Here is a 24,761-nt window from a genome sequence, read left to right on the forward strand (position 1 = left end):
GAATGGATGTAGCATCTGAGACACCACAAGTCTGTTGCTTAACAACAGTTTTGATTAAAAACTTGGAAATGCAATTTTCCTGTTTAGCCAGACGAAGGTCAAGAGGAAGAGTTTGGGCGATAAAAGTGTAATCATTTAGTTAATTCAACAAAATATGTTTTCTAGGACGTAAAAAGTCAGTTTTTTGGTGTGTAAGCAACTTCGCTTCTGCTGCCAGTTTCAAATGGACATTGTGTTTTCCGCATTCGCTTCAGTTTTTAAACTGAACGTTCCCCTTGGTCAATCATTCATCACCTGTAAGATAAATTCTAAAAAAAGAAAAATGATAGTATACATAGTCAAATCTCAATAGTCAAATGTCCAATACCACCCCCTGCAGGTCACATAAATGTGTCGTGCATCATCACAGTCTAACTGGACTACAGCTAAACCAAGAAATATTGTGATTTAATCTTGTAGTAAATTGGAGAATGACAGCTTGGCCTGACGTAACTTCAGTATTTCCTAGTGATGGTCTGATGAAGCTTCATGAAGCAGTGTCATTTCTTTCAGAGTCCATTAGATGGCAGTCCCTGCACTATTTACCTTTGTTTTCAACAACTGTTCTAATTAAACATCACATAATTTGTATTTTGATGGCGCCACCTACTGACCTCTAAACAACATGACTTCATGAGCTTCATGAAGCTTCATCAGTCCATCACTACCCTTAAATATTCTATCTTTCTATCCTCTTTCCACTTCTGTAGCAAGCTAGTTTGAACCAAGGTTCTTCCTGAGTATGCTTTAGGACTTCCTTTATCCTGGATTGGTAAACGAAAAGAATCCAGAGATGTTTGTGAAGAATAATTGACAGATAAAGAGTCCAACTGAAAAGAACGCCCAAAAAACTGCTTCATGAAACCCATCACTAGTATTTCCTGTTATTACCTCGACAATTGGCGAGAAAAAACGTTATTAAAGCAGAATTATTGGTGTGATAAAATAGCTTAAAAAATCAATAAATGTGAACTACGAGGGTAGCAATTTCTTGTATTTGCATGGTGCTCCGTCAAAGGGCAGGGGAAATATCTTACGAAAACTCAGACAAAACTCTTGTCCTTAATTATGTTTCTTCCCTTTTTTTTTTGCACAACTATATTGAGGGTTACATCAAAGGACAAGTGGGCTCATAAATCGTAACATTAAGGACGCAGTGGTTCAGAAATACAGCGGCTTAACACTGAGTCCTTCCGCTTCTTTATCCGAGCGTCTTTTCTCCCTTTCATGTTGTTTGGGGGACACAGTAGTGCGACATCGTCAGAGTGTCCTTTAGATGTCTGCGGTGAAGTATTTAGAAGCCTGACTTGGCACATCTGTCACATACCGGATTTTTCTAAATCTCCGTCTGACATAAGATTTATACTTTTTCCTGCCTCCGTGCTATTTTTACACGCTGTGACAAGTAGTGCGACAGCAAGCGTTTGAGGGCGGAAAACATTCATATTCTCAGGCTATTTATAGAGTTTATTTATTCAATTCCTACAGATTGTTTTGACTCTCCAGCCGTCAATCACATGCATATATGTATATAGTGTATATATATAAATATATATATATATAATATTAATCTTATTATTGGTAATCCTGCAGAGGGTTGACTCTAAATAGACCGTGCAGGAGATGGTTCTGTCACCTCCTCCGTGCCTCCTCTACTTCCAGAGCTACATTCATTTGCTGCTCATTAGCAAGGCTCACTCTGCCAACCGCGTCCCGTCTAATTCTCGCCCAATTATATTCCCAATGAAGCGCCGGGGCTGCCTAACTTGCCGCCTCTCTCCATTGTTTCATTTGTGATGGCAACAAACGCTGATTAGGAATCTGTAAAGGTTCATAAATTAAACACTCAAGGCTGAATTAATCGTCGTCCCGCCGCAGAGATGAGTCGGAGATATTTAATTTCACAGTGAGGGAGAAACGCAACACAAGGCATATGTTTTGACAGGAGATGCCCTGAATCACCGGAGGTTATTGTAGAATCCAACCGGAGCTCCAGTTTAACAGGGGAAAAAATGGAGGTAGATATTTCAACTATTTTCCTCCTCTTTTTGCGATAGTTTTATTTATCAACTGTGAAAATTACTAGTATTTTTCTTTTTTTATAACGTATTTACTTTCACACATTTCTATTGGCCCATGATTCTGCAACAAGATCCCATCTGGTGTTATTTTTTCACTCATTTTTGCTGGATTGCAACACTGTGGTTGCTATAATTAAAAACACAAGTGTGAACATCTCATATAGCGACAATAGTTATTACACTGTAATAGATGTTTTCAAATAAAGCATACATATCTCATATTGGTGAAATGGCAATTACTATATTGGATTTTGTTTTAAATGGGACAAGGCATAAAAATGGTTGTCACAATGTTATAACTGGTAACACAAAGTAAACATAGAGCATGAACTCCTCACAATATATTGTAATATTTTCCTTACAATATAATAGATGTATTTTTTTAATGGGACGAATCATGAACATCTAAGATTGCTAGAATGGTTATTACACTTTAACAGAAATAAAGAAAAAAAAGACTCTTAATAAAATGGTTGTTACACGGTAATAACAAAAACAAAACAGAAAGCGCATGATTTATTTTTAAATAAACTTTTAAACATGTCAGTCTCTTGCTTTTTGTTTATTTATATTAAGGTATTTTACAGACGACGAACATCTCATGTTGCTAAAATTATTATTACGCAATAATCTTTTTTTTTTTTTTTTTAAAGGGTTATTAAAACCGAAAGAAAGAGCCTGAACGCCTAACATCATTTTTTTACACTATAACACTTTTGTTGATGGAACAAATCAGATTGCTAAAATGGTTATTACACTATAATAGAAATAAAGAATAAAAAGAGCGTTACTAAAATGGTTGTTACAATGTAATAACTAAAACAAAACAGAAAGAGCATGAACGTCTCACATCATTAACATTATTTTAAAACTATACAATCCTTTTTCTAAATGAGATAAAGGATCTCAGGTTGATGAAAATGATTAGTACGCCAGAATCATGTTTACTAAAATGGTTGTAGCAGTTATGAGTGATAACAGAAATTGATAGAGCATGAACAAAGTGTGTGGGTGTTTTTTACACTATAACATACTTTTTAATAGGAAAAATCAAAGACTCATCAGATTGCTAAAATGGTTAGGACACTATAATAGAAATTAAGAAAAGAAAGTATTTTTCCAAAATGGTTGTCACATTTTAATTATCGGTAACAAAAATGAAAAAAATATCACTGCACATCACTGACGTGTTTTTTAACAATATTTTTAACCTTCTTTTTTTTTAAAGGGGATTAAAGATGGACGTCTCAGATTGATAGAATGGTTCTTACACTATACTTAAATCTGGAGTATAATTTTACTTCTGTTTAAAACAGACACATCACAACCTTTATTCAGGTTGAAAAACTTAGTATTTTTATCTACACAATTATTTGGATTTTAAATATGTCAAATAAGGGTCAAAAAGTGTTGAATGCTTTTCAAATTATAAGGTTTTTAACTCCACATTTAACTCATTTTACTGGTCGCTATATTATTTCTATAAGATATATAATCATACTATTAGATTGCAATAGGTGTTTTCATATAAAAGCAAAAAGGGAAAACATGAATATCTCATGATCACTAAAGGGGTTATTACATCATAAATCAGTTTCTCAGCTTCTTCTGTTTATTACTAGGACTACAACACGTTGCTCATAAAAGTGTGATGTAAGAATCTGAATCATGTAAATTACCTACATGAGGTTTGCTTCAGCTAATCACCAGAGAAGAAAAATAATGTTCTACACGAAAATGTTGCACAATTGAGCTGACGGACCGTGGCAACATGGGGGAGATGGAACGAATGGAAGCTGACATTCCGGGGCGAGCACTTCGACGATCATCCGAGACAAAGTGGAGCAAAACAAGAATTTGAATTGCGCTGCCTGGTTCTGACATTTGATCCACTTTAGCATGCAAACAGCCCGAGATAATTAGTCTCGAGAGGAAAATCATTACACACAGAAGTAGGAGGGAAGCCGGCAGTTTGGAAGCATCTGTCCTCAGATGACACAGGACAGATATCATGATTCAACGCCGGAGAAGATGCAGCCTCTCAGCGTCTCACCTAAGAAACACAAGTGATTCAACGCCATTGTATCTTAATTGTAAACCAATGTTTAGCGCTCGAGCACAACTTGGTGTTTTCGGCATCAAACTACAGAGCAAAAGAGACGACAGAGGCGCTAATTCCGAAATATGAGTCATGTATTCATTTGTCGGTCTGCGGGAAGCACAGAGCACCGTTGACCTTTGACCCCTCATTTGTTTTAATGAGATGAAAATAATGGAAACCTAATGTTGCGAACACGCTGGAGGTTTAAATGTGTAGCACATTCGATAGTATTACCGCTGATCACGTTCCAACAGGAAGAAACGTCTATTTTTCTTTGGACATTTACTGGGAGGAACTTTTAACTTTTTTTATCCACCGTAATCCCTTGACTTTGAGATACTTTTTCAATCTAATCCTTGCTGCTTCTAGAAGGATGCGGCCAAACTATAGATTATCACAGATAAATGTCTGTTAGGAAATATATATGATGCAGATATTAAGTTAAAGTAGATCGATGTGGCTGTCAAAGAAGGAAATATACAGAAGATGTTGCACCTAAACTTGGCGTCAGTGAATCAATGGTGAGAATTAGGAGACGGCAGCGTAAATGATTTACTGTACTGTATAAAATATATATAAATGGTTATTACATTGCAATAAGCACGGCATCAATGAATGGATGGTTGGACAAAATATTTCAGAAGAAATAATAGCAGATGGCCAAAATATAACGATGATTGTTTTGGTGTTCTCTTTCATATTTTTGTTTTATCTTGCCGTTTTACTGCCGTGTAACAAGCAGTGTAGTATTTCTGTTTAAACACCACAGGTGTACATGTATAAAGTTGTAATTGTATTTTTGATTTGTTTTTTGGGGGGTTCTTTTCAGTTGGAGTCTTTATCCGTCAATTATTCTTCACAAATATCTCCGGATTCTCTTCCTTTACCAATCCAGGATGGAGGAAGTCCAAGAGTATAACCAGGAAGAACCTTGGCTCAAACTAGCTCGCTACAGAAGTGGAAAGAGGATAGAAAGATAGAATATTAGAATTATAGAAATTCCTATTCGTCTGTATGCTAACTATGCTACCAGTCGTGTGGTATCAAAGCTGTTCTATGAAAAATGAGCAGCGGTGCCGATAGAACCCCCACCAGGAGTACTTTCCATCCGCGGCCATATTGTCAAGAGCAAGCGGGTACATTCAGGGAAAGCAATAATCACTAAGGAAACTACTTTTCTCCACATCATCGTACGACTGAGAGAAAATGAAACACCCTTAGATAAAGAGATAATAAAAACATGTGATGCAATGCTGAATAATAAACGCTCTCCGAGAGAACAGAGGAACAAACTGCAGATGGAGAGAGAGGCGGTTGTTTAGCCCGGATGCGAAGACAAGACGCGGTAATGGGCTTAATGCACGCAGAGGTAGTCACCTGTCAAATAGGAGTCAGTCAACCCTGGAATTATTGCTGCCGTGGAAAACTTTCACACCAATTTGCTGTCAAGAACAATATCAGAGACAAAGCAGGAGCAACTCTTACAACAACAATTGTAGGAATTGAAAACTTCCTGCTATTTGGGGGATGTCCGTGTAAGCAGGGGTCAGGGGTCATTTAATTTTAGGTATAAACTGAGACTGAATACTGACAATTATATACTAGATACGCATGTGTGTTGTTTGTTTTCCCTCATTCGTTTGTTTTCGGGTTTCTCTTCTGTCCTGTTTGTTTTTCCATACGGTATATTTTTCAATGTCTTTAGTATCTAATGTATAGATGTATATTTAGGATATTATTTTTCCTATATGTGGTTGGGTTATTTTAGTGAATGTAATGATTAACCTAGTTTTCTATCATTATTTATTACTATTATATTTATTTTCCTTTTCTAAAAATACATTTATAAATACGAATTGTATCCCCTTTTCATTCCTTCCTCCATATGAAAGAGACCAATTAAACAAAATAATGAAGTTGAATATATTTTGATGAGGTCCTCTTAGTGTAGTCAGGTTTCTTTTTACCTTTTTTTAAAAACCTGTGAGACAGGTTTGACAGAAAATATTTCTAAAATGTATTCAACAATTCGTCAATAAATATGATTTTAACGAAAACATTTTTCTTTTTTTTGTACATTCTGGGATTAAAAAGAAAAATATTCACAGGACTTCAATCCGGACAATGACTTTAGGTGGTAAAATTGGAAAAACAACTCTAGTTCATGACAAACAAGCTGCTTTTGGTATAAACAAAGCTTCTTCCTGATTCCCAGATGCTTCAATCGGACTAAAATCGTTCCGTCTATTTATACATCATCCATTACAAGTTAAATTATTAAGAAGTCCCATCTCACAGCCTGGTTAGTGACGTACAAAACCCAGCAAAAATATCCTCCAAAGGATAGTTCTCATTCAAGAACAAGTGTTTTTCAACTGGATAATCTGCCTTATTGAGATTTCATTCATTATTCAAACGCTGCAATTTGACTGTAAAGTGCAGGTTGATGTTCACATAAACTGCAGCAGAAGAAAACATTGCGACAATGAGCTTCGTAAGAAGATCTGAGCAAACCCTGCAGTGAACCACACACTAACACACACACACACACACACAAATATACACACACATACATACCTATTCCTGCGGGAGCTAAAGATGACGGACAGCTGAATAATTACTCTGTGACAAGTGTAATTCTCCACTTGTGTTTGTCTTTTAAGAGGCGTGAGATGAATAATGATACCTTGGTCGGGACTGGATGTTTCATGAATGATGCATGTTATTCGTCGTTTATCACAATAATTAGAAATAAACATTTACAATCGCGTTTAGTGTTTGTTCGTGATAATTAAATGTGATTTAACGATTTAGCCTAAAGATGTATTTGAGTAATTACGGTTAGAAAAAAAAACAATTCTGCTTGCTTTTTTTTCCTGCACATCTTTGATACTAGTTTCATTTAAATGTAAATGTTTGTGGATTTATGTGTCACAAATTGTATGTGAATTTATATTTAGAATATTGCTCCCTCTTAACTCCATTATCAAATAAATATATATATTATAACATTTATATTACAACACAGCAGTGAAACTGGCAACGGAATTGTGTTGCTTGGCAACCATTAAAAACACATCAGAATGAATGTATATATAAAAACTATTAATATGAATACTAATAAGTTAAAGATATGCAATATAGTGTATACAGAATTCATAAATAACATTTTAAACATTGCATATAATAATTAATGTATATAAAAGTACAAATATAAATAAGTTAAAAATAGTGCTAATATGTTATAATAGAATAAATACATAATATTTTAAATAATGCATAGCTCAAGTCATATTTCAGAGGAAAGAATTTGAAGAATTTGACAATCTGACGTTGTACAAAAATGTTGTACTGTCTATACAATGTAAAACTACACTTAAAACTAACATGTGTCTAAAAATATATATATATTTATTTGGGTATATTCACTACTCTGCCTTCATGTTGTATCTTAAATAAAGACATAAATAAAGTTATCATTCTTGAGGTCAACAGGAATCGTAAAAATGAAAATTCAGTTGTAAAGGTTTGGGATTAAATTGTTGCTTCTTCACATTTCTCTTCATTTTCACGATCAATCGCAGGCTCAGAGTAAATGCAGAGAAGAGATTTGTAACAACACCAGAGTGTGAAACGTTGCGAGAGTTGGGGGGGAGAAAAAAAACAGTTGGTTTGTACAGTGTACTCACATTGATCGATGCTCCAGTCAGGTTTCCCCTTCTCCTGCAGAAAGAGAGAACATAGAAAAGTGGTTATTACAGGCTCGGAGGAGTGAGACCAAAACAGCCTTTTCTGCAGCTTCACCTCCACCATTCGCCCTTCCCTTCTGAGCGCAGAGAAGGATGACAGTGAAGAAAAGGTGGACAGAACGGAATATAATTATGATGTCAAAGAATGGATGGCATACAGCAGTGGTCCGCTAGAACTGGGCTCGGGTCTGGTACCGGTCCATGAGGCACTTGATACTGGGCCATAAAGAAGAAGAAAAAAAGTAGATAATCTTTGTTTTATTGTTCAGCAAAGTCTGAAAGGTGTTTTATCTTGAAAAAAGACTGGGTTCCAAAGTCACATAACTGGGACGTGGACTATATTAAGATGGCCCTTAGGGTCACACTAAAACTAATCTTTCAGAAAATTTACTTTTCATTATTTACTACTTGTTTGATTAATAATATAATTGTTTAAATTAAATCTTTGGTTTAAGCCTTAGTTTTCTTTTTCTTGTCCCTCAGAAAAATCCTTAATACATATTAGTACATGATTGATTTTATTATTGCATTAAAAAAAAAAATTGTGTCTATAGAAACACTTATAGAGACACTTTTTATTCTCTGAGACTGCTGTTTGTCTTGGTGGTGTCTTGACCTTTTAAGTATATATTTTATCGGGTATTGTTTTAATTGTTTAAGCGCTTTGTGACCCTGGTCTAGAAAAGAGCTCTACAAATATTACTTACTTACTTATAGATTATATCAGTTTGTTATTATAAATATTTTTCTTTTGTCTTGACAGCCCCTAACAACAGTCCCCTGAGGAATATTTAGTTCCCCAAAACTGGTCTATGCGATCATTTTGGTCACGCTTATTTAAAAAAATATAAATACCTGAAAACTAGTGAAAATTTGTGAAACAGTAGAGAGAAACCTGTCAAGGGAACCTGCTGACTCAGCGTTACATGTTCCTTGCATATGAAATTGAATTTTTATTTTTTTATGCAAGACATGCCATTTTATTTTTGCTGCTTTTATCTCAAGGTCGGGGTCCCCCGGCATACAAGATCCTTGGATGGAAAATGGAGAATATATTGAATCACATGAAAGATTGTGATAGATGAAAAGTTTGCAGACTTTTGTGGAAAAAGGTTTTTTGTTGTTTTGCTAGCTTACCGGATAATAATATAATGTCTCATGCTAACCAGGTGCTTGCCATCATACTGTATAGGTAAGTTATATCATTACCAAAAACCACTAAACACACTAAATTATAGTGATGTTCTGATGAAGCTTCATGAAGCAGTGTCATTATATTCAGAGTCCACTAGATGGCGGTCTCTGCAGTCTTTTCCTTTTTGAACAGCGGTTCTAATGAAACATCACATCATTTTGAAACTGTTGGCGCCACCTACTGACCTCTAAACAACATGACACTGTTTTATGAAGCTTCATCAGCCCATCACTACCAATCAACACTAAATGATGGATCTGTAAGGAGAGGTTATGTTGTGTTTGTATCCAAAGTTATCATTTTCAGCAAATAAAGTAAGTTTTCATGAGTTTTTGTCAAGGTCATAAACACCTCTGTAGTGCTAATGCGAGACATACGTGTCGTTTCCATTCATATTATCGCCTGAAAAACATATTTTTCAAGATCAAGATGTATCCATACGTCAAGTGAAAAACACAAGTCAGAGCGGGATGAAGTTCTGAGGCACACGAGAGAAGTATCGGGAGCAGAAAACACTGCATTGTAGCCACAGCAGCAAGAAGAAAACACATATTGTTTGTGTCCCAGAAAAGAGTGTTATTTTTAATCTCATTGTGTGAAAAGATGCAGCGGAAAAACAACTTCAAGAACTTGTAAGAGGAATTTTTTTCGTGGCTTGCAGTCTTTTGATGATCCAAACCCAAAACTTAGGAAACACAGGCGCGTAAAAAACAAGCGTATTTTCTGCTGAATGGAATTAAATCATTACAGTTTATTCCACACAGGCAGTCACTAGATTTCCAGATTAAAACGACATGTCCAACTTCAATTTACCATAAACAAAGGATCGCCATCAGAGTCTAAAAATAGATCAGAAGCAGATCCTCCACTGTAGCGACGCCACCATGTGTCAGTGCATGAAGTGTTGTGACATTTTGCATTCTTGTCCTTTAGAGTGGATGCCAGCAGTAATGAGGCTTAGTGATAAAACATGTGTGTCTCTGCATCGCCCCTCTCGCCTTTCCCCGGGAGACTTTGGAGAAACCCGGGCGTTTTTTTTCCAGAGATTCCTGTCACTTCCTCCTCCGTCTCTCCTCCGTATCTACAGTATATATCTTCCTCTCGATCTGCCATCTGTCCATCCTAATTGCGGACGTGCTGCTTCAGGACGGCGGCGCAGAATTAAGTGCACTCATCAGCACCGACGTCCATCACCCGAACGTCGCCGTCTGATCGATTGATTAGCGAGTTAAACGGGGCGTATCGGTGAGAGATGGCTTTGCACTCTGAAAGTACGTTCTGCTCCCGAGGTGACCCTTTGGAGGTCCCAAAATTGACGATGCATTCAAAGACCATAAGGCATATTGAACATCCTTGTAGACCAACTGAATACTACTATCAAGCTTTTTCTATAAAAGTTTCTTTGTTGTTGTTAGCTTGAGTGGTTGTGCTGAATTATTTTTTAGGGGGTCACAGCTTAATGGCCATGATGTCAATGCTATGGATCAGTGGTTCTCAACCCCTGGTCCAGGGACCGGTACTATCCCTGAGGCATTTAATAGGCCGCATCTAGATAGTCTAAATAACATATACATAATTTCTGTTTTAAGGTAAGGTAAGGTAGAACTTTATTGATCCCTAAACTAAATAGTTTTTTTTACAATTTTTCATAAAAAATAAATCAAAATAAAATAAGGACAAGAACAAAGAGAAATAAAGAGAAAGAACAAGATGATACAATCTAAGTCTAAAGATAAAGATAAAGAACATAGATCAAAGAAAAACAACAAAGACAAAGGATACAAAGACTATCAAAGAACAGAACATCCAGCTACTTTCACTCCACTCCTGCGCCCGAACTAAGAATTGTACAATTTAATAGCCCCAAGGAATGAATGAGTCCTTGAGTCTATTTGTTTTGCACCTGGGAAGGAGCATTCCTGCACTCATTCTGCTTCTCTGCTCACTGATGACAGTGCATTATTATTATTAATATTATTATTATTATTTATTGATTATTATCGCTTTGTGACCCTGGTCTGGAAAAGCGCTCTACAAATATTACTTACTTATTTACTTACTTACTAATAGCCTGTGACTCTTGACAAGACGATTGTTTCAGTCAAGTTCACTCAAAAAACAAACCTGTAAAATAGTAGAAATTATAGAAACACAGATTCCTATAATACTGTTTTTATGAATGTGAATAAAAAGCCAGCATGAAACCTGTCCACTGTGTCAAACAGATTTGGGACCACTGCTAGCGGTGGTTTAAGTGAATTAATGAGCTCCCCCAAGAGGTCACGTCAGTGTTTATTTTTCTGCTAAAAGAAAACTCCTCAAAAATGTATAAAGGAATTTACAATTTGTCACAACAAGTTCATTTTAGTCCCCAAGCCCCTACTGTGTGGATTTTGTGAGTAAGTTCCACAACACAACTGGCACTTGTTCCATTAATATCATTGCAACTATTTTCTCCCTCACACCTTCCAACAAGTCTTTACTTGGATCACTACTAGTGTTTTTTATCACTGCTTGTCTGGGAAAGGAATGTAGGGGTACAGATGACTTTGTTCCAGGTACCAATCTCAGAAGGAATGAATGTTAACCCAGACATCGAGCCAGAATGATATGATGGGTCGTGAAACTGGGATAAAATATATAACAGGGAATCTAACATATAAGAAATCCTTTGTTATTTTATTTTCTCACTTGCAAGTAAAAGGTGAGACTTTAAACCAGATCCATTCTTTGTTTAAGTTCACAGCTTTAAGAGAGATTCCTGAGCCGGACCCGAACAAAGTTCACTCTGAAAGTAATTAATTGTGCACATCAATAATTCATATTTTTGACAACCACTCAAAAACAGCTTCTTGTTGTACTTGATGCAATAATTGGCAACTGTTGACCGCGACATTTGTGCCGCTGTGAGTCCCGGGGATTTAATCCAGATTGTGTATTGAATTGAATCAGTCTGCAAATGTCATAATATTGTCACATTATCGATGTTTTCTTCCTCCGTCAGCTCACGAGGTCGGTCAGGTGTAACTCAATCGGAGCGGTTTGACCTTTCCAGAAATTGCAGTAACGACAGTTCACCAGGTTGAGATTGATTATTTATGTTGGACAAGTTTTTACTGAACTTTGGAGCCAACTGCTGAATTCCAATGAACGATATGTACTCCTTAGAGAACCTTAGTTGAATTATTATTTAAGCTCAGCTGAAATACACACTGGTTTTGTTCACAAGTGAGGGCCGGACTCAGAGGGAAATTGGTCGTGAGCATGTCGTTGTCATGGTCATGAGCAGACGATCACTATGCTCTGGTGAAGAAAGAGCTGAGCTAAAAGACAGACCAATGCATTTCTACTCTCATCTGCTCTCATGATCTTTGGGTAATGAGTTTAAGCTCTTGATATCTGATACAATCGGCCAAAGATGTATGGTCAGACAACACAGTAGCACAAGGTATTCTGGGAACTGGGATGAGGCCCGAGGGAATACGAAAACTCCAAGGGGATCATATCTCTTGATTCAATTGGGAATAACTTGAAATTCCTCCAGAAAATAGGCTACTGGTAAACCGGCTAGTTATGAGTTTAACTGTCCCCGAAATATGGAAACATTTTAGGAAAATTTTTAGGAAATCATTATAAAAGGAAAGAAAACAATGATCTATTTAAGGTATCACCGGACATTCATCTGATCATTGACACAAAGACTTCTGACTCTTCTGTTTACAAAAAAATATCTTTAACCCAGCATACAACAAAAAAAATAATATTTTAGTCGACAGATTGTTCATAGTTCACTCGACATAATAAACAGGCTTAGTTTTTAAAGTCATGTGTAACAGGTTTCTTGGCAGAGGTATGCACTCCCTCAGTGCCTTCTAGCTTTAGAAAAATTGCATTCATGTATTTTCTCCTGACAACTTTTGAGCTTCAATCCTGATCATTAATTATGTATTCTACATGACAATATGGAATCGGAAGGTAATTGATGTTGTGACCTTTTTGAACAGAATGTCTTATTAGGGAAGGATTCAGCCAGAAGCAGATGAACCAATAAGAGTGATTTTTTTTCCTGTATATCTATTCTCTAATGAACGTTTGTCTGAGAAAAGGGCAATTACTTATCCAATTGATATTCATCAGGGAACTAGCAAGCTCTGTATGTTAAAATATGAGAAAGAGCAGACTCGGTAGGTTTGATTTCTACTCATTAGATTTTCATTACTTTCTTAATTCCCGTCAGTCTTTTTAAAGATGGACACAATATACTTAATTTAAAGTGAAATATAAGCATGTAAAGGGAATTCTACCCCGATTTACTTGACAATTAGGACAATCCATTTGCGATATTGTTAGTTTTGCCACTAGGAGTGGTCGTGACGTCCCCTGTCTGATACCGGACTAGAGATTTACGTTCATTTGCGGGGGCCATCTTGGAAATGCTGTCTATTGGTTTAGCCAGACTCGGGTCAAAAGGTGGAGTTCAAGGGAAGGCTATGTTTAATACATGCTAACTAGTCAAAGACAAGTCCTCAGATTAAACACTGATTAAAAGGTGCTCTCGTATTAAAGCAAGTAGAGATACTTATAGTTAAAGGGCCACTAATGTGTAGGTTTGAGTGTCTCTGTCACAGACTAAACTGTGACGCTCATGCATTAAAAGTATTATCTGCTTTTCTGTTGTTTGGTGTTTCCCTTTTTGATTTAATTTGTATTTACATTGAAAGTTTTAAACAATCCTTCAGTTACTCACTATGTCCAGGTTTGGGAAGGGAAGCAGAGGGACTGAACCACCAAGCTGAAATAGGGGTGTTTGGGGGGGCATGTTCCATTTGGACGGGGGTGTTTTATGGGTTATATTTAATTTGTTGTTTAATTCTCCACAGTAGGTGTTTCGTTTGGCTTTGCTATTGTCGGGTGCAACTTATTGTTTATAGTTTTAATCCTATTTGTCATTTCTTTAGATTTGTCTTAGGGTTGGGCTATAGTCAGAGTTTCATGTCTTCATCCCAAGAGATCATATTCATTGTTCAATTATGTTTAAATGTATGTGTTTGGCTGGCATTCATATCAAACTCTCTCCCTCTTCTTAAATTATAAATCAGGGACATTTCTCCAGATGTGCCGGTGAACACGAGCCCGGAGTAGGTCAGCTGACAGCAGGAACGAATGCGGCTATAAAGATCACAGTAAGACATTTGTGTTGGGCAAATATCATGTTCCTCAGCAGCTTATTGCTTGACATCACACTGCAGGTCGACGCGAACATGTGGGGAATGGATGTCAATCCATGTGGAAAATGCCGTCAGTTAATAACAAAGCTAACGTAGCTTGCAAAGTGTTGCCGGGAAGTATCTCCTTGTTCCTGTGATTATGCCTGTGCTGGAGTCTAATAAATACTCATAACATTTCCATACAGGCAGAAGTTACATGGATGTGGTAACGCATTCAGATTATGGAACAAGATGATCAACTGATGTTCTTTTTTAAAAATAAATAATTCAGTTTATGCTGCATATATTTGAGTTACTTTTTTTTCAGGTGCCTTTGCTTTTATGAGATGTAGTTCAGTGTTTGGGGATTTTTGAGTCAAGCAGGATGTGGGTGGCTTTGGTATATTCTTTTTTAGAAAAAACTAAATTAGTAAATAGGGGGGTAAAAAGTATGTATTATATTATCAATGTTACCTTAGTGACTTAATGGTTACGCTTCACAGCCATAGGAAACAATTAAGTAAAAAGCCAATTCCAACTTAGTATTGTTAACTTCTTTTTCCATGTTTTCATGCTATTACATTTAAAGGACAACACATTTTAAAAGCCCACCCTCCTGACTTATTAACATGTTTCAAATGTTGACATATTCCTATCAAAGATGCAGTAAGTCCCTCATCATGACAACTTTTTGAAACTATTACTTTATAAAGCTATAAAGTTCTCCCTGTCTGAAATCTCAGCGAACGAGAGCTTATGAGAGCAGAGCTCATTATGACGTTATAATTGCTTCTTTCCTCCTCCATCCATCTGAAATAACGCCTGCAGTCTTTATACTTTGAGTTCCTTGGAGAACGACATTTTTCAGTGGGCGGGGCTTAAGTACATTTTCTAATGTAGAAATTTCAATAAAAAGGGTTTTTTTTTACAAACACATACTGATGAGTACAATAGAGTCCAACATATATTCAAGAAACACTGAAATTATGAAAGTTAGACAAACAGTCGACCTTTAATACTGTATCTCTTAAATATTGTGAGCAATGCAGTAAGCAACCGCTAACACCATGAAGAATTATGATTCATAAAGGAGGAAATTCAGTTATTCCACTGACAAGCAGCCACTCGGGGGCAGCGCTGAGACCAATTAGGGGTCAAGTCATGGTCAGGGAAACATCAACACAAACACAAATGATTCCAGTTCAGGAAAAAAGGCTTGGAAATTAAAAAAGCAACTCTTGACCTAAAATTGAGTTAAATTTCTTTTAATATATGATTTATGTTGTCTGATTTGAACATTTTAGCTTTGTCTTTTAATCTTCCTTAGTGGCTGTGAAATGAGAAACAAAAGTACTTTATCTAAATCCCCTTGTTTGCATAAGAAATACAATCACTTTCCACATCTTCAAGGTCGGTAACTAGAGATCCTTTGAGCTCGTCCAACTGAACTTGACATAGAAATGAAGATGCGTGGAACATGTGGTGGCGATGACACATGTGGTGCCTACCGTGGAGTGACGTTCCTGGGACGAGGTCTGCCACGTCCCTGCTGCGTCTACGTTCCCTCGCCTGCTGCTCTTGTGTCCGTCCACCAGCAGGCGCTCTGAGGTGCTCATCAGAGCCACCAGAGTCACAGCCCAAACGCTCAGGCCGCCCATGACCATCTACCTGTGCGGTGAGAGGAGAAACAGAAGTGAACGTTACTTAAACGTGAGATTACGCCAGCATAAATTAAATGAATGATATCGTCTTTGAACTTTTCCCCAGTAAGGAAAGTAAATAAGTACTAATGGCAACTTTTGGGTTAAGATTGAAGTCCAATTGTCGTATTCTTTGTGACAAATATGCCGTTTTTCTGTCGTTTTTTTGTTACTGATTTGACTTGCACATTAAATGCTTGCACATCCGTAACAATTACTGAGTTTATTTTCTTGAAAATGACATCGCATTCGTCTTAATTCCCAGTGATGAATGCAGACACGAGCGCTAATGTACCAACGCAAGACGATGCTTGGCATAGCGCTGGCTCTGATGGGGATAATTATCAGTGTTACAAAGAACCAGTGGAAATGTTTGATGTCAACAGAGAGACAAGAGACTGAAGCTGCTCAGACTGCAGACTGACACCAGAGCTTAAAATAACCCACAGGATCAATTTAACTTCACTGGCGCATAAACACTACCAGAACCAAATAAAGCATCAGAGAGTGGTGGGGGAGGGGAATAATATTATTTTATTTTAATATGATTCCCATTTTAGAGCTATTAAGTGTGGGAATATTGCAATATGGGCAAGACTGAATACAAATATAATGATATTATTTCGCTTATTCAGAGTTGAGAAAGGGGTTGAGAAACCCTGGAAAACTCATTGCAGGACTCATTTGAATTTGTTTAATTGGCTTAAAGTTCATCACCATAAACATTATGACCTCTAATGCGACTTTGAACATCTGATGTTGGTACCAAAACCATGAACAAAATATTGATCCCACTTTTTTCTATTTTATATAATGTAATATAATTTCAATTTATATCCATTAAAATACACTTTGACCCAGTAATTTTCATTTAGACTCTAAGTTTATTTATTTATAATATGGACAATACATAATAGAGTTTATAGCCAACAGCTAATTTCCATCCGTGTAATTGTTATGTCAGTATTATTTTGGGGCAAAATTATGTCTGTTGTAACAAATTCCGAGTTCATGTTTTTTAAGCGTATGAAGGAGTGGGTTAGGGGCTTTGCCATGCAAATTCAGAACACACATTACAGTTTTTTTTTATTTTTGATGAAACTTTTTATCAAAAAAAACAACTGAGAAATAAGGCGTTGCATTTTTGTTTAGTTACTACCGATTATCTTATAACCGGTGTGATCAGTTCCGATCCCTAAGCACGAAGCATTTTATTAAGACCCAAGTGCCGTTTTTTCAGAAAAATTCATATTCACCCTGACAACTTGCATTCTATTTAAGACATAATGCTTAAATTAAATTTACAAAAGTTATTAAAATGTCCTCTATTTGGTATTGGGATTATAAGGCTTGGATTTAAATAGATAATGGTAAGAATTTTGATTTAAATCATAAGAACATTCAAAGATATAAAGTGTTACTGGAATGAAATTTCCACTTTTATTCTTAGTTAATTAACTATTTAAACATTGGCTGAAGATTCATGAGGATATTTGAGGATTTTCTGTCAGAGATCTTCTTTTATTCTACCCATCGCTGGACACGTGGAGTCGACAGCTAACCCTTGTAAAATAAAATACAAAATGTGATCTGAGCTTCGCTGTCTCAAGCCGCTGCCCGGTGTGGGACGATCGGTCCGCCATGAAATTCTCCGGGACAGTACCGTACAAGGGAGTTGTTCATTGACCAGCATATTAAGAAGCTTTCAGAGACAGGAATTTTAAAAAACAAGAAGAGACTTTGGCAGCTCTGACGGTGAAGACCTGCATTATAAATACCAGCGAGCAACTTGGAATCAAGATTCCGTGCCATGTATAGGAGTTGAAATGAAGCTGCAAATAAATGTCAATGCAGCAGTATGACCGGATGAGTTTCACACTTCAATATATGTTTTATGAGGCCATCATCTACTCTCACATTGAGTTTAACAGCCTCATTTTAAAAGCAAATCATTTTCAACATTCCCTCTGCCATAGTTTTAGAATGAGGACATTGGACTGAAACCAATAACAAAAAAAAGAATATAGGCTTTGCAGGGAATATTTGCTTTTATCCAACTTTTTCTTTTTCTGCCTGCAGCAGCTTCTATGAAACCAGGACAGTTGGATTCGGGTGAAACTACTTACAAACCCGACAGAGAACAGGTAGAACATTTGTTTTTCGCATATACTTGGCCTGTTGTCGAAGTTCCTTTGTTTTAGTGTAACATGTTTACTTGCTTGTGTTAACAGAAGGTAGTCAATCTTATATTTTGTGAACGATCGAGACAATGCGACAAACATTTGTCTCTCTTTGAAGGGCGAACAAACTGTCAGACGGTTGCTAATGCTGATGTGTGTTTCTAATATCACATATGGATCCTGAACAGGCCTTTTCGAAGGTGGATGATATTTTCTCATTTGTCCTTTTCAGCTCGTGCACGACGCAGATCACATGATCGATAGATGGGATTGAATGAGCAACGATAGTCCTCAGCTGGCTAAATACATGATTTCTATCTCACGAGGCGTGCAGTTCTCTGTGAAGATAAAAATCTCACAGCACTACATTCCCTGTAGAACACCTTTGAGAGGTCGCCAGTTTATCATCTGTAGACAGACTCAAACTTGCGGATAATTTAGAACCACCTAATAAAATAGAAGGGGGTGAAGAAGAGAGTGCAGTCATGGTAGAAAGTAGAAAGACAAAAGTTGACTATAGTAAGAACGAGATCCATATTTTTTTTTCGAGAAAACCAAAACGAAAATGATACCTATAACAAAAAATAAATAGCTTAAGTCCAATGTTTTGGCAAAATGTCCTTTAGTTATCCTAAAAAATGAAAAAAAAAATAGATAAAAAAAAACTGCAAATTTGATTCAGGTTTGTAAAATGTGTTGGCATAGAAAAAGGGCAGTTAACTCAAGTAAAAAGAAAAAATAGACTCCAACTGTACCACATATTTTTTCCCTTTTTATTCAAGGAGAATAATAACAAACCACTGCAAACACGACTTAATAAATGAACACGTAAATTCAGGAAGTTACTTAAGGTAAAAGTATCGTAGTATTCCCCCAAACCCCGGTACTGGTCTGTGACATATTTTGACATTATTAGTGCTTAAAAAGGACTCCATTTAGAAAAATAACCATATTTTCTGTGAAATATCACTAGCGTGTGACTCTTAACTAGTGAAAATGAGTAAAACACAAACTCTTTTAGAAACTAGACTAAACTGTTTCAGAATCCTCATTACATATAAATAATGCTTATCACAAACATGCTCACACATTGGCGGAAAGTCTCTAAAAGGAGACATATACAGAACACCATCATCGGCATACTATCAAATATACATAGTACACAAACATCTTGTTGTAACCAGTTCAGAGCTCTTGCTGATTTATCCTTATGGTGAGATGTTTTTTCGTGCACTTAATTGCAGTTTTTGCAGGTCATTCTATTGTATTTTTACTTTTTTTTCTTTCGGAACGTAAATATAATCCTAAAGTTGAACCGGCCTGCGGTACAAAAAAGGTTGGGGATCACTGCTTTAAAGTGATAGTTCAGCCAAAATTCTAATTGTTTTCATTTTGAGTTAGACGCAAAAATGTATGTTCATTTTAATGTAGCGACTGTAGCTCAGTCATCATCACCAAAAGACACACTTAAAATAATCTGAATACCTACATGGTGCTCGTCTGTAACGTCCCTCTATTTGTGACAGCTTGACAAGAGGAGACTATAAAAACAACTCTATATTTAAGCCTGTTTGTAACATAAGCTAAAAGGCTAACATGCTACATAGACAGGAAGTATGCTAGGTAAACATCACAAGCATTTCCATCCTGCTGTTACTCCAACTCAAATTGTAATTATATTAATATTTAGAATGTTTTAAATATTCTCATTTTTTCATCATTTCTGAGGACGGATCATCAGTCGTAGTAAACCGATATGACCTATTTCACAGTCGACTCAAACAGCATGCAAGACAAGTCTCCCGCCAACATAGAATATTAATTTGGTTTAAATAAACAGCGGGTACATCCAGACAACGGCTCAGTGCTCGGCAAACAGTCACTTCAGTGTGAAGCTGAGCAGTGAGACAGATTTGGGAGAGATCGGGCCGAGACCTCACATCTGTCCCTGCTTGGCGTTCCAGGTAGGATTGCTGTCCTGGTTAGAAAAAACAAAAACTGACGATCTGTCCCACAAACAGCAGGTGTTGAGAAAGCAAAGGCTGAAGCGTTAGAACGGTGAAATGCAGGGTGTTGGATTAGCTAGCATGCTTTTACTTCGCAAATAACTTTAATTTTCTCAGAAAAAAACAGTTCACTTTCATAGTTACTGACTTGTTTAATAATTTGTAAACAAAACATTGTTATGCATTCAAATGCACAGAGCAGCACGTTTCAAAATGCTGCCTAAAGGGCATGAATCCAACACCTGAGTGGCTCAAACAAATACAAATAGAACAACAAAGCCATTTATTTACGTTCCGGGATTGTGTCGAAACACCAGGAAAAAAGGTCAGGATCTTGGCAAGTCTTCAGACCTTCGCACAAAAGCTTATTGTCATTAGACCGAGAATACAAGCTGTCACTGTTTGTAGAACAAACCAAGAAGACTTTAAATTAAATATATCAGTAAAAATTAAGGTTGATTTAAGATGATCCATTGTCTCTTGTCTTGGAGGTGTTAATGTCTTAATGAAAGACATGCTTGCTTATTTCAATATACTAAATATAAAACCTTAATACCTTCATACATTTACCTTAAATTGTATAAGAGAAAAAGAGGTTCCTTTGGACAAATTTGAGAAGATGTAGTTTAAAGTTCTAATATTTTAAGAGGCTACCGATAGTAGCACCTCATCAACATGATCTGGAGCTAGTAATCCATGCATTTGTGTCTTCTCTACTGGATTATTGTAACAGTTTGTTTTCATGTCTTAACAAGAAGGAGCTGTCTCGCCTGCAGTTAATACAAAACTCTGCAGTGAGAATTCTGACCCGCTCTGGTAGAAGAACTCACATTTCCCTGATCCTTAAAACTCTTCACTGGCTTCCAGTTTCTTTCAGGATAAACTTTAAAATTCTGGTTCTTACTTTCAGATATATTCATGGTCAGACTCCTCCTTACATCACTGATCTGATCCAGCCTTACACCCCAGCTAGGGCTCTGAGGTCTGTGGATCAGAATCTACTGATGGTTCCTCGCACACGGTTCAGGATCAGAGGAGAGAAATCCTTCCAGGCTGTTACTGCTAAGCTTTGGAACCTTCCTCTCTCTCTCTGTGCTTGATGGATCTACTGACTCCTTCAAGAAACATCTTAAGACATTTTTATTTGTTCAGGCTTTTCCTTGATTTCCTGGAACTCCTGTTGTGTTCTCAGTGTTATCTTGACCTTTTAAGTATATATTTTATTGAGTATTGTTTTGATTGTTTAAGCGCTTTGTGACCCTTGTCTGGAAAAGCACTCTATAAATATAAATTACCTACTTACTTATTTACGAAAATAGTGCAGGGACCGCCATCTAGTGGACTTGCAAAATAATGACACTGCTTCATGAAGCTTCATCAACTCATAACTACTATTTTGGCTTTGTTGATTGTTGGCTTGTGATATATTTGTGAAATCACAACCATATTTAAAATAAAATGAACAACAAAAAAAAACAGTGGTTGCATTTATCTCCCGAATACCAGCCTTTAAACCAGGGGCCACAATTCATTCTGTGGGTCGCCAAGCCAATAAAAAGTAGGAACAGATATTTTTAAAAGATAAAACATTTATGCCGTTACATATTATGACAAAGTTAAATAAACTACAATTGTTTTTTTTTTATTTTATATTTAAAGACGAATTAAAATGTAAAAAATGCATGTTTTTTTCTAAAAAGAATTTGCTTCACCCGAAACAGGAAATACTCAATTAAGTAGTCAGAAGAAAGAGAAAGAAATGTATAAAAAGAAAAAAAAAGCACGGTCTTATTTTAACACCCCAGGCTCAACTTACAAGATGTAAAAAAGTGAGATCTTCTGTGTGCTTTGAAAGAAACATTGATCTGTACTTAAGATCCTCTCCTTCTAACTAAACTCTATTGACAGGTTAAAGTATGAATCTCATTGTGTGCTAGTCAGTGGCATCATCAGGCTAAGAGAGCATCTCTGCTTCCTGCTTCAGACGCTTGTCTACAGAGCGTGAAACGAAGTCACGGGGGGGAGGATTGCCTTTGCCCAAAATGTTTATATGAAACCGGGATGTGGCAGCAGCTCACACGTCTGTATTTCATTCATGATCCAGCATTGTTGGAGACACTGAAGAGACCGAGGACGTCAATCTGTCTGTCAGCCATGCCTCGGGATCACACATCCTAAAACTAGTTATCTCGCAGACACTCGTGAGCAGCGTGCTCCCCTCATCTTCTCTTTTTCCCTCAGCAAACCCAGATTCATTTCAGGAGCGGGGCTTCCCGAAGAGGATTGATAATGCAGCAGCCCGGAAAAATAAGGTTATGAACTGTCTTTTACTGTTATGGGAAAGGCACTGCGGCACTGTCCCCTAGAAGCGAGACAAGATGTTGACAGCTCGACAGTTTAGCGCCGACAGCCCTTATCAACAGGAGGATTTTGACAGCCCACAGACAGACAATATTTAATGAAATGTTCAGATTTTATTAAATATTGAGATTATCGATTATAGATTTAGACAGAAAAGGCACTAAGAGGGAACATACCTCCTCCATGGAGCTCATATAAAACAAGGATTATGCTTAAGAAACTTACATTATTCAAGAAGTGTGTTGGCAGTAGACAGTAGAAAATGTTTTTTGATCGGGAATCAAAATCTAGACCACATGGCTCTAACATCACCCTCCAACTCTACACAAAAATGTGTTGAATCGTCTGTACCTTTATAAACCACTTCCTATAATTGTAATTTAAATATATTATTTTGAGAGACAGACAAAGATGATCATGGTATTACCTCCATGTCATATATACTGTATATATGTAATATATAACATATTTTCTAATGTAAGACATTTTGTACAATTTTTTACAATCATTCGATTTTTGACTTTAAATCAACAATTGACATAAATATAAATAAATCCCTTTAACTATTTTCGCAGTACTACTCCAAGGCTCTCCAAAAACTAGTAAAAAGAACCAGTAAAAAAAAAAACAGCAAAAAGACGTGATGATCATGATCAAGAATAAATAAAGCAGTAATTAATTAATCGCGATTAATTGTATCATCTGAAGCTTCATGAAGCAGTGTCATGTCAGTAGGTGGTGCCATCAGTTTAAAAATGATGTGATTTTAGTAAGTAAGTAGTGAAATAAAGGAAAATAGTGCATAGACTGCCATTATTGGACTCTGAAAATAATATCACTGCTTCATGAAGCTTCATCAAACCATTACTACTAAATATGTGTTTGCTCTGAATAAAGTTTATACTATTTATACTTTTGTGTTCCTTTGTTTACCTTTGAACACAAAGTGAGTTTTTATCAAAAGCTACCAATCTGCAGAGCATTCCTTGTTTTCTGTCTTCTGTAATCTTTGGGTTCGTTTTTCTTATGAGGGATGCTTAAGATGTCCAGCTGCCCGAGGACTCTGAGGGGAGATTAAATCTCTGTGTTGTGTGTTGTGGAGATTTAATCCATACGGTTTTATGGGATTAAATTCAAGCTTTGCATCGCACCCCTGCAGTAGAGGTGAGCTAGCCAGTAGAAAAACATGTTGAGCAGTATAGAACCCATTAAAGCTACTTTAAGCTCAGTGGGAAACACAATTATTTTAAGAAACGAGAGCATTAAAAAAAGAGGCATATGTTCCCTTTAAGATTGAGCTATGTGGCTGTTTAAGAACTCAATGAAGACACAAAGAAGGTTGTGATTCGGGCAAAACCGAATACTCTTATCAGAGGGACTTCACTGTCGCCCTCAAATTAATTATTGTCTGACTCTCTTCTTGCCACTGTCCATCACTGTAGACACAACAGTGCTTCAGGCTGTTGGGCAGCAGAGGAACCCAATCTGGAGACTGCAGAGAGAGTGTGAGAGTGAGAGTGAGATTGTGCTTCCCTTAAAACTTTTCCTTTTCTTTCTTCTTTTCCTATATATAAACATGTATTAAGTGTGGACAGAATATGTGTTTACAGTGTTCAAGCTTTGTCCTTCTAACAATCTGCTTCGTGGATGTTATTAAGGTCAAGCTTAAAACTTTCAAAGATATTCAATGAAACTGAAGTGAGGGAAAAAAAATGGAAAAAGAATATTGTTTGTGCTTAACCCTTGTGTTAACTCTGGGTCAAGATCAGGTTTTAGGGCCACCGGGTCACCTAGACCCAGAAATTACACAAGGGTTAAGAAGGAAGGTGTAGAAAGAGTATGATTAATGTATTACACAGACCAGAAAGATGCAAGATTCAGCTTTAAAAAATATTAAAAACACTTCTGTTGTCTTATTCAACAAAAACTACGATAGAAAATTGTCGTCAATAACCCTTTATCAGATAACAAGGCATAACTTTAATGCTGGTAATGTGACGCTAAATATATCTGACTATATGATGCAAAAATCTCTCTCTTGACCATGATGAAACTATTTAAATGAGTTTAAATAACTTTACCAGAGAGTGGTTCGCTCAATTGAATAAGTTAACAGATTTAATAACAGATTAAAAACAAATT

General features: G+C 36.6%; 1 protein-coding gene across 1 annotated transcript in view; it reads right to left on the bottom strand.

The window, feature by feature from the left end:
• The window catches only part of fstl4 (follistatin-like 4), a 186,054-nt gene that overhangs the window by 150,073 nt on the left and 11,220 nt on the right, over nt 1-24,761 (bottom strand). The window contains exons 2-3 of the mRNA XM_087808279.1: nt 15,881-16,040; nt 7,911-7,944 (exon numbers count right to left, since the gene is read on the bottom strand). Coding sequence (XP_087664405.1) covers nt 7,911-7,944; nt 15,881-16,036 — 190 coding nt within the window. The 5' untranslated portion in view covers nt 16,037-16,040. The remainder of the gene's footprint in view (nt 1-7,910; nt 7,945-15,880; nt 16,041-24,761) is intronic.

Source organism: Callionymus lyra, chromosome 14 (assembly GCF_982586985.1).
Source record: "Callionymus lyra chromosome 14, fCalLyr1.hap1.1, whole genome shotgun sequence".
Lineage (NCBI taxonomy): Eukaryota > Metazoa > Chordata > Actinopteri > Syngnathiformes > Callionymidae > Callionymus > Callionymus lyra.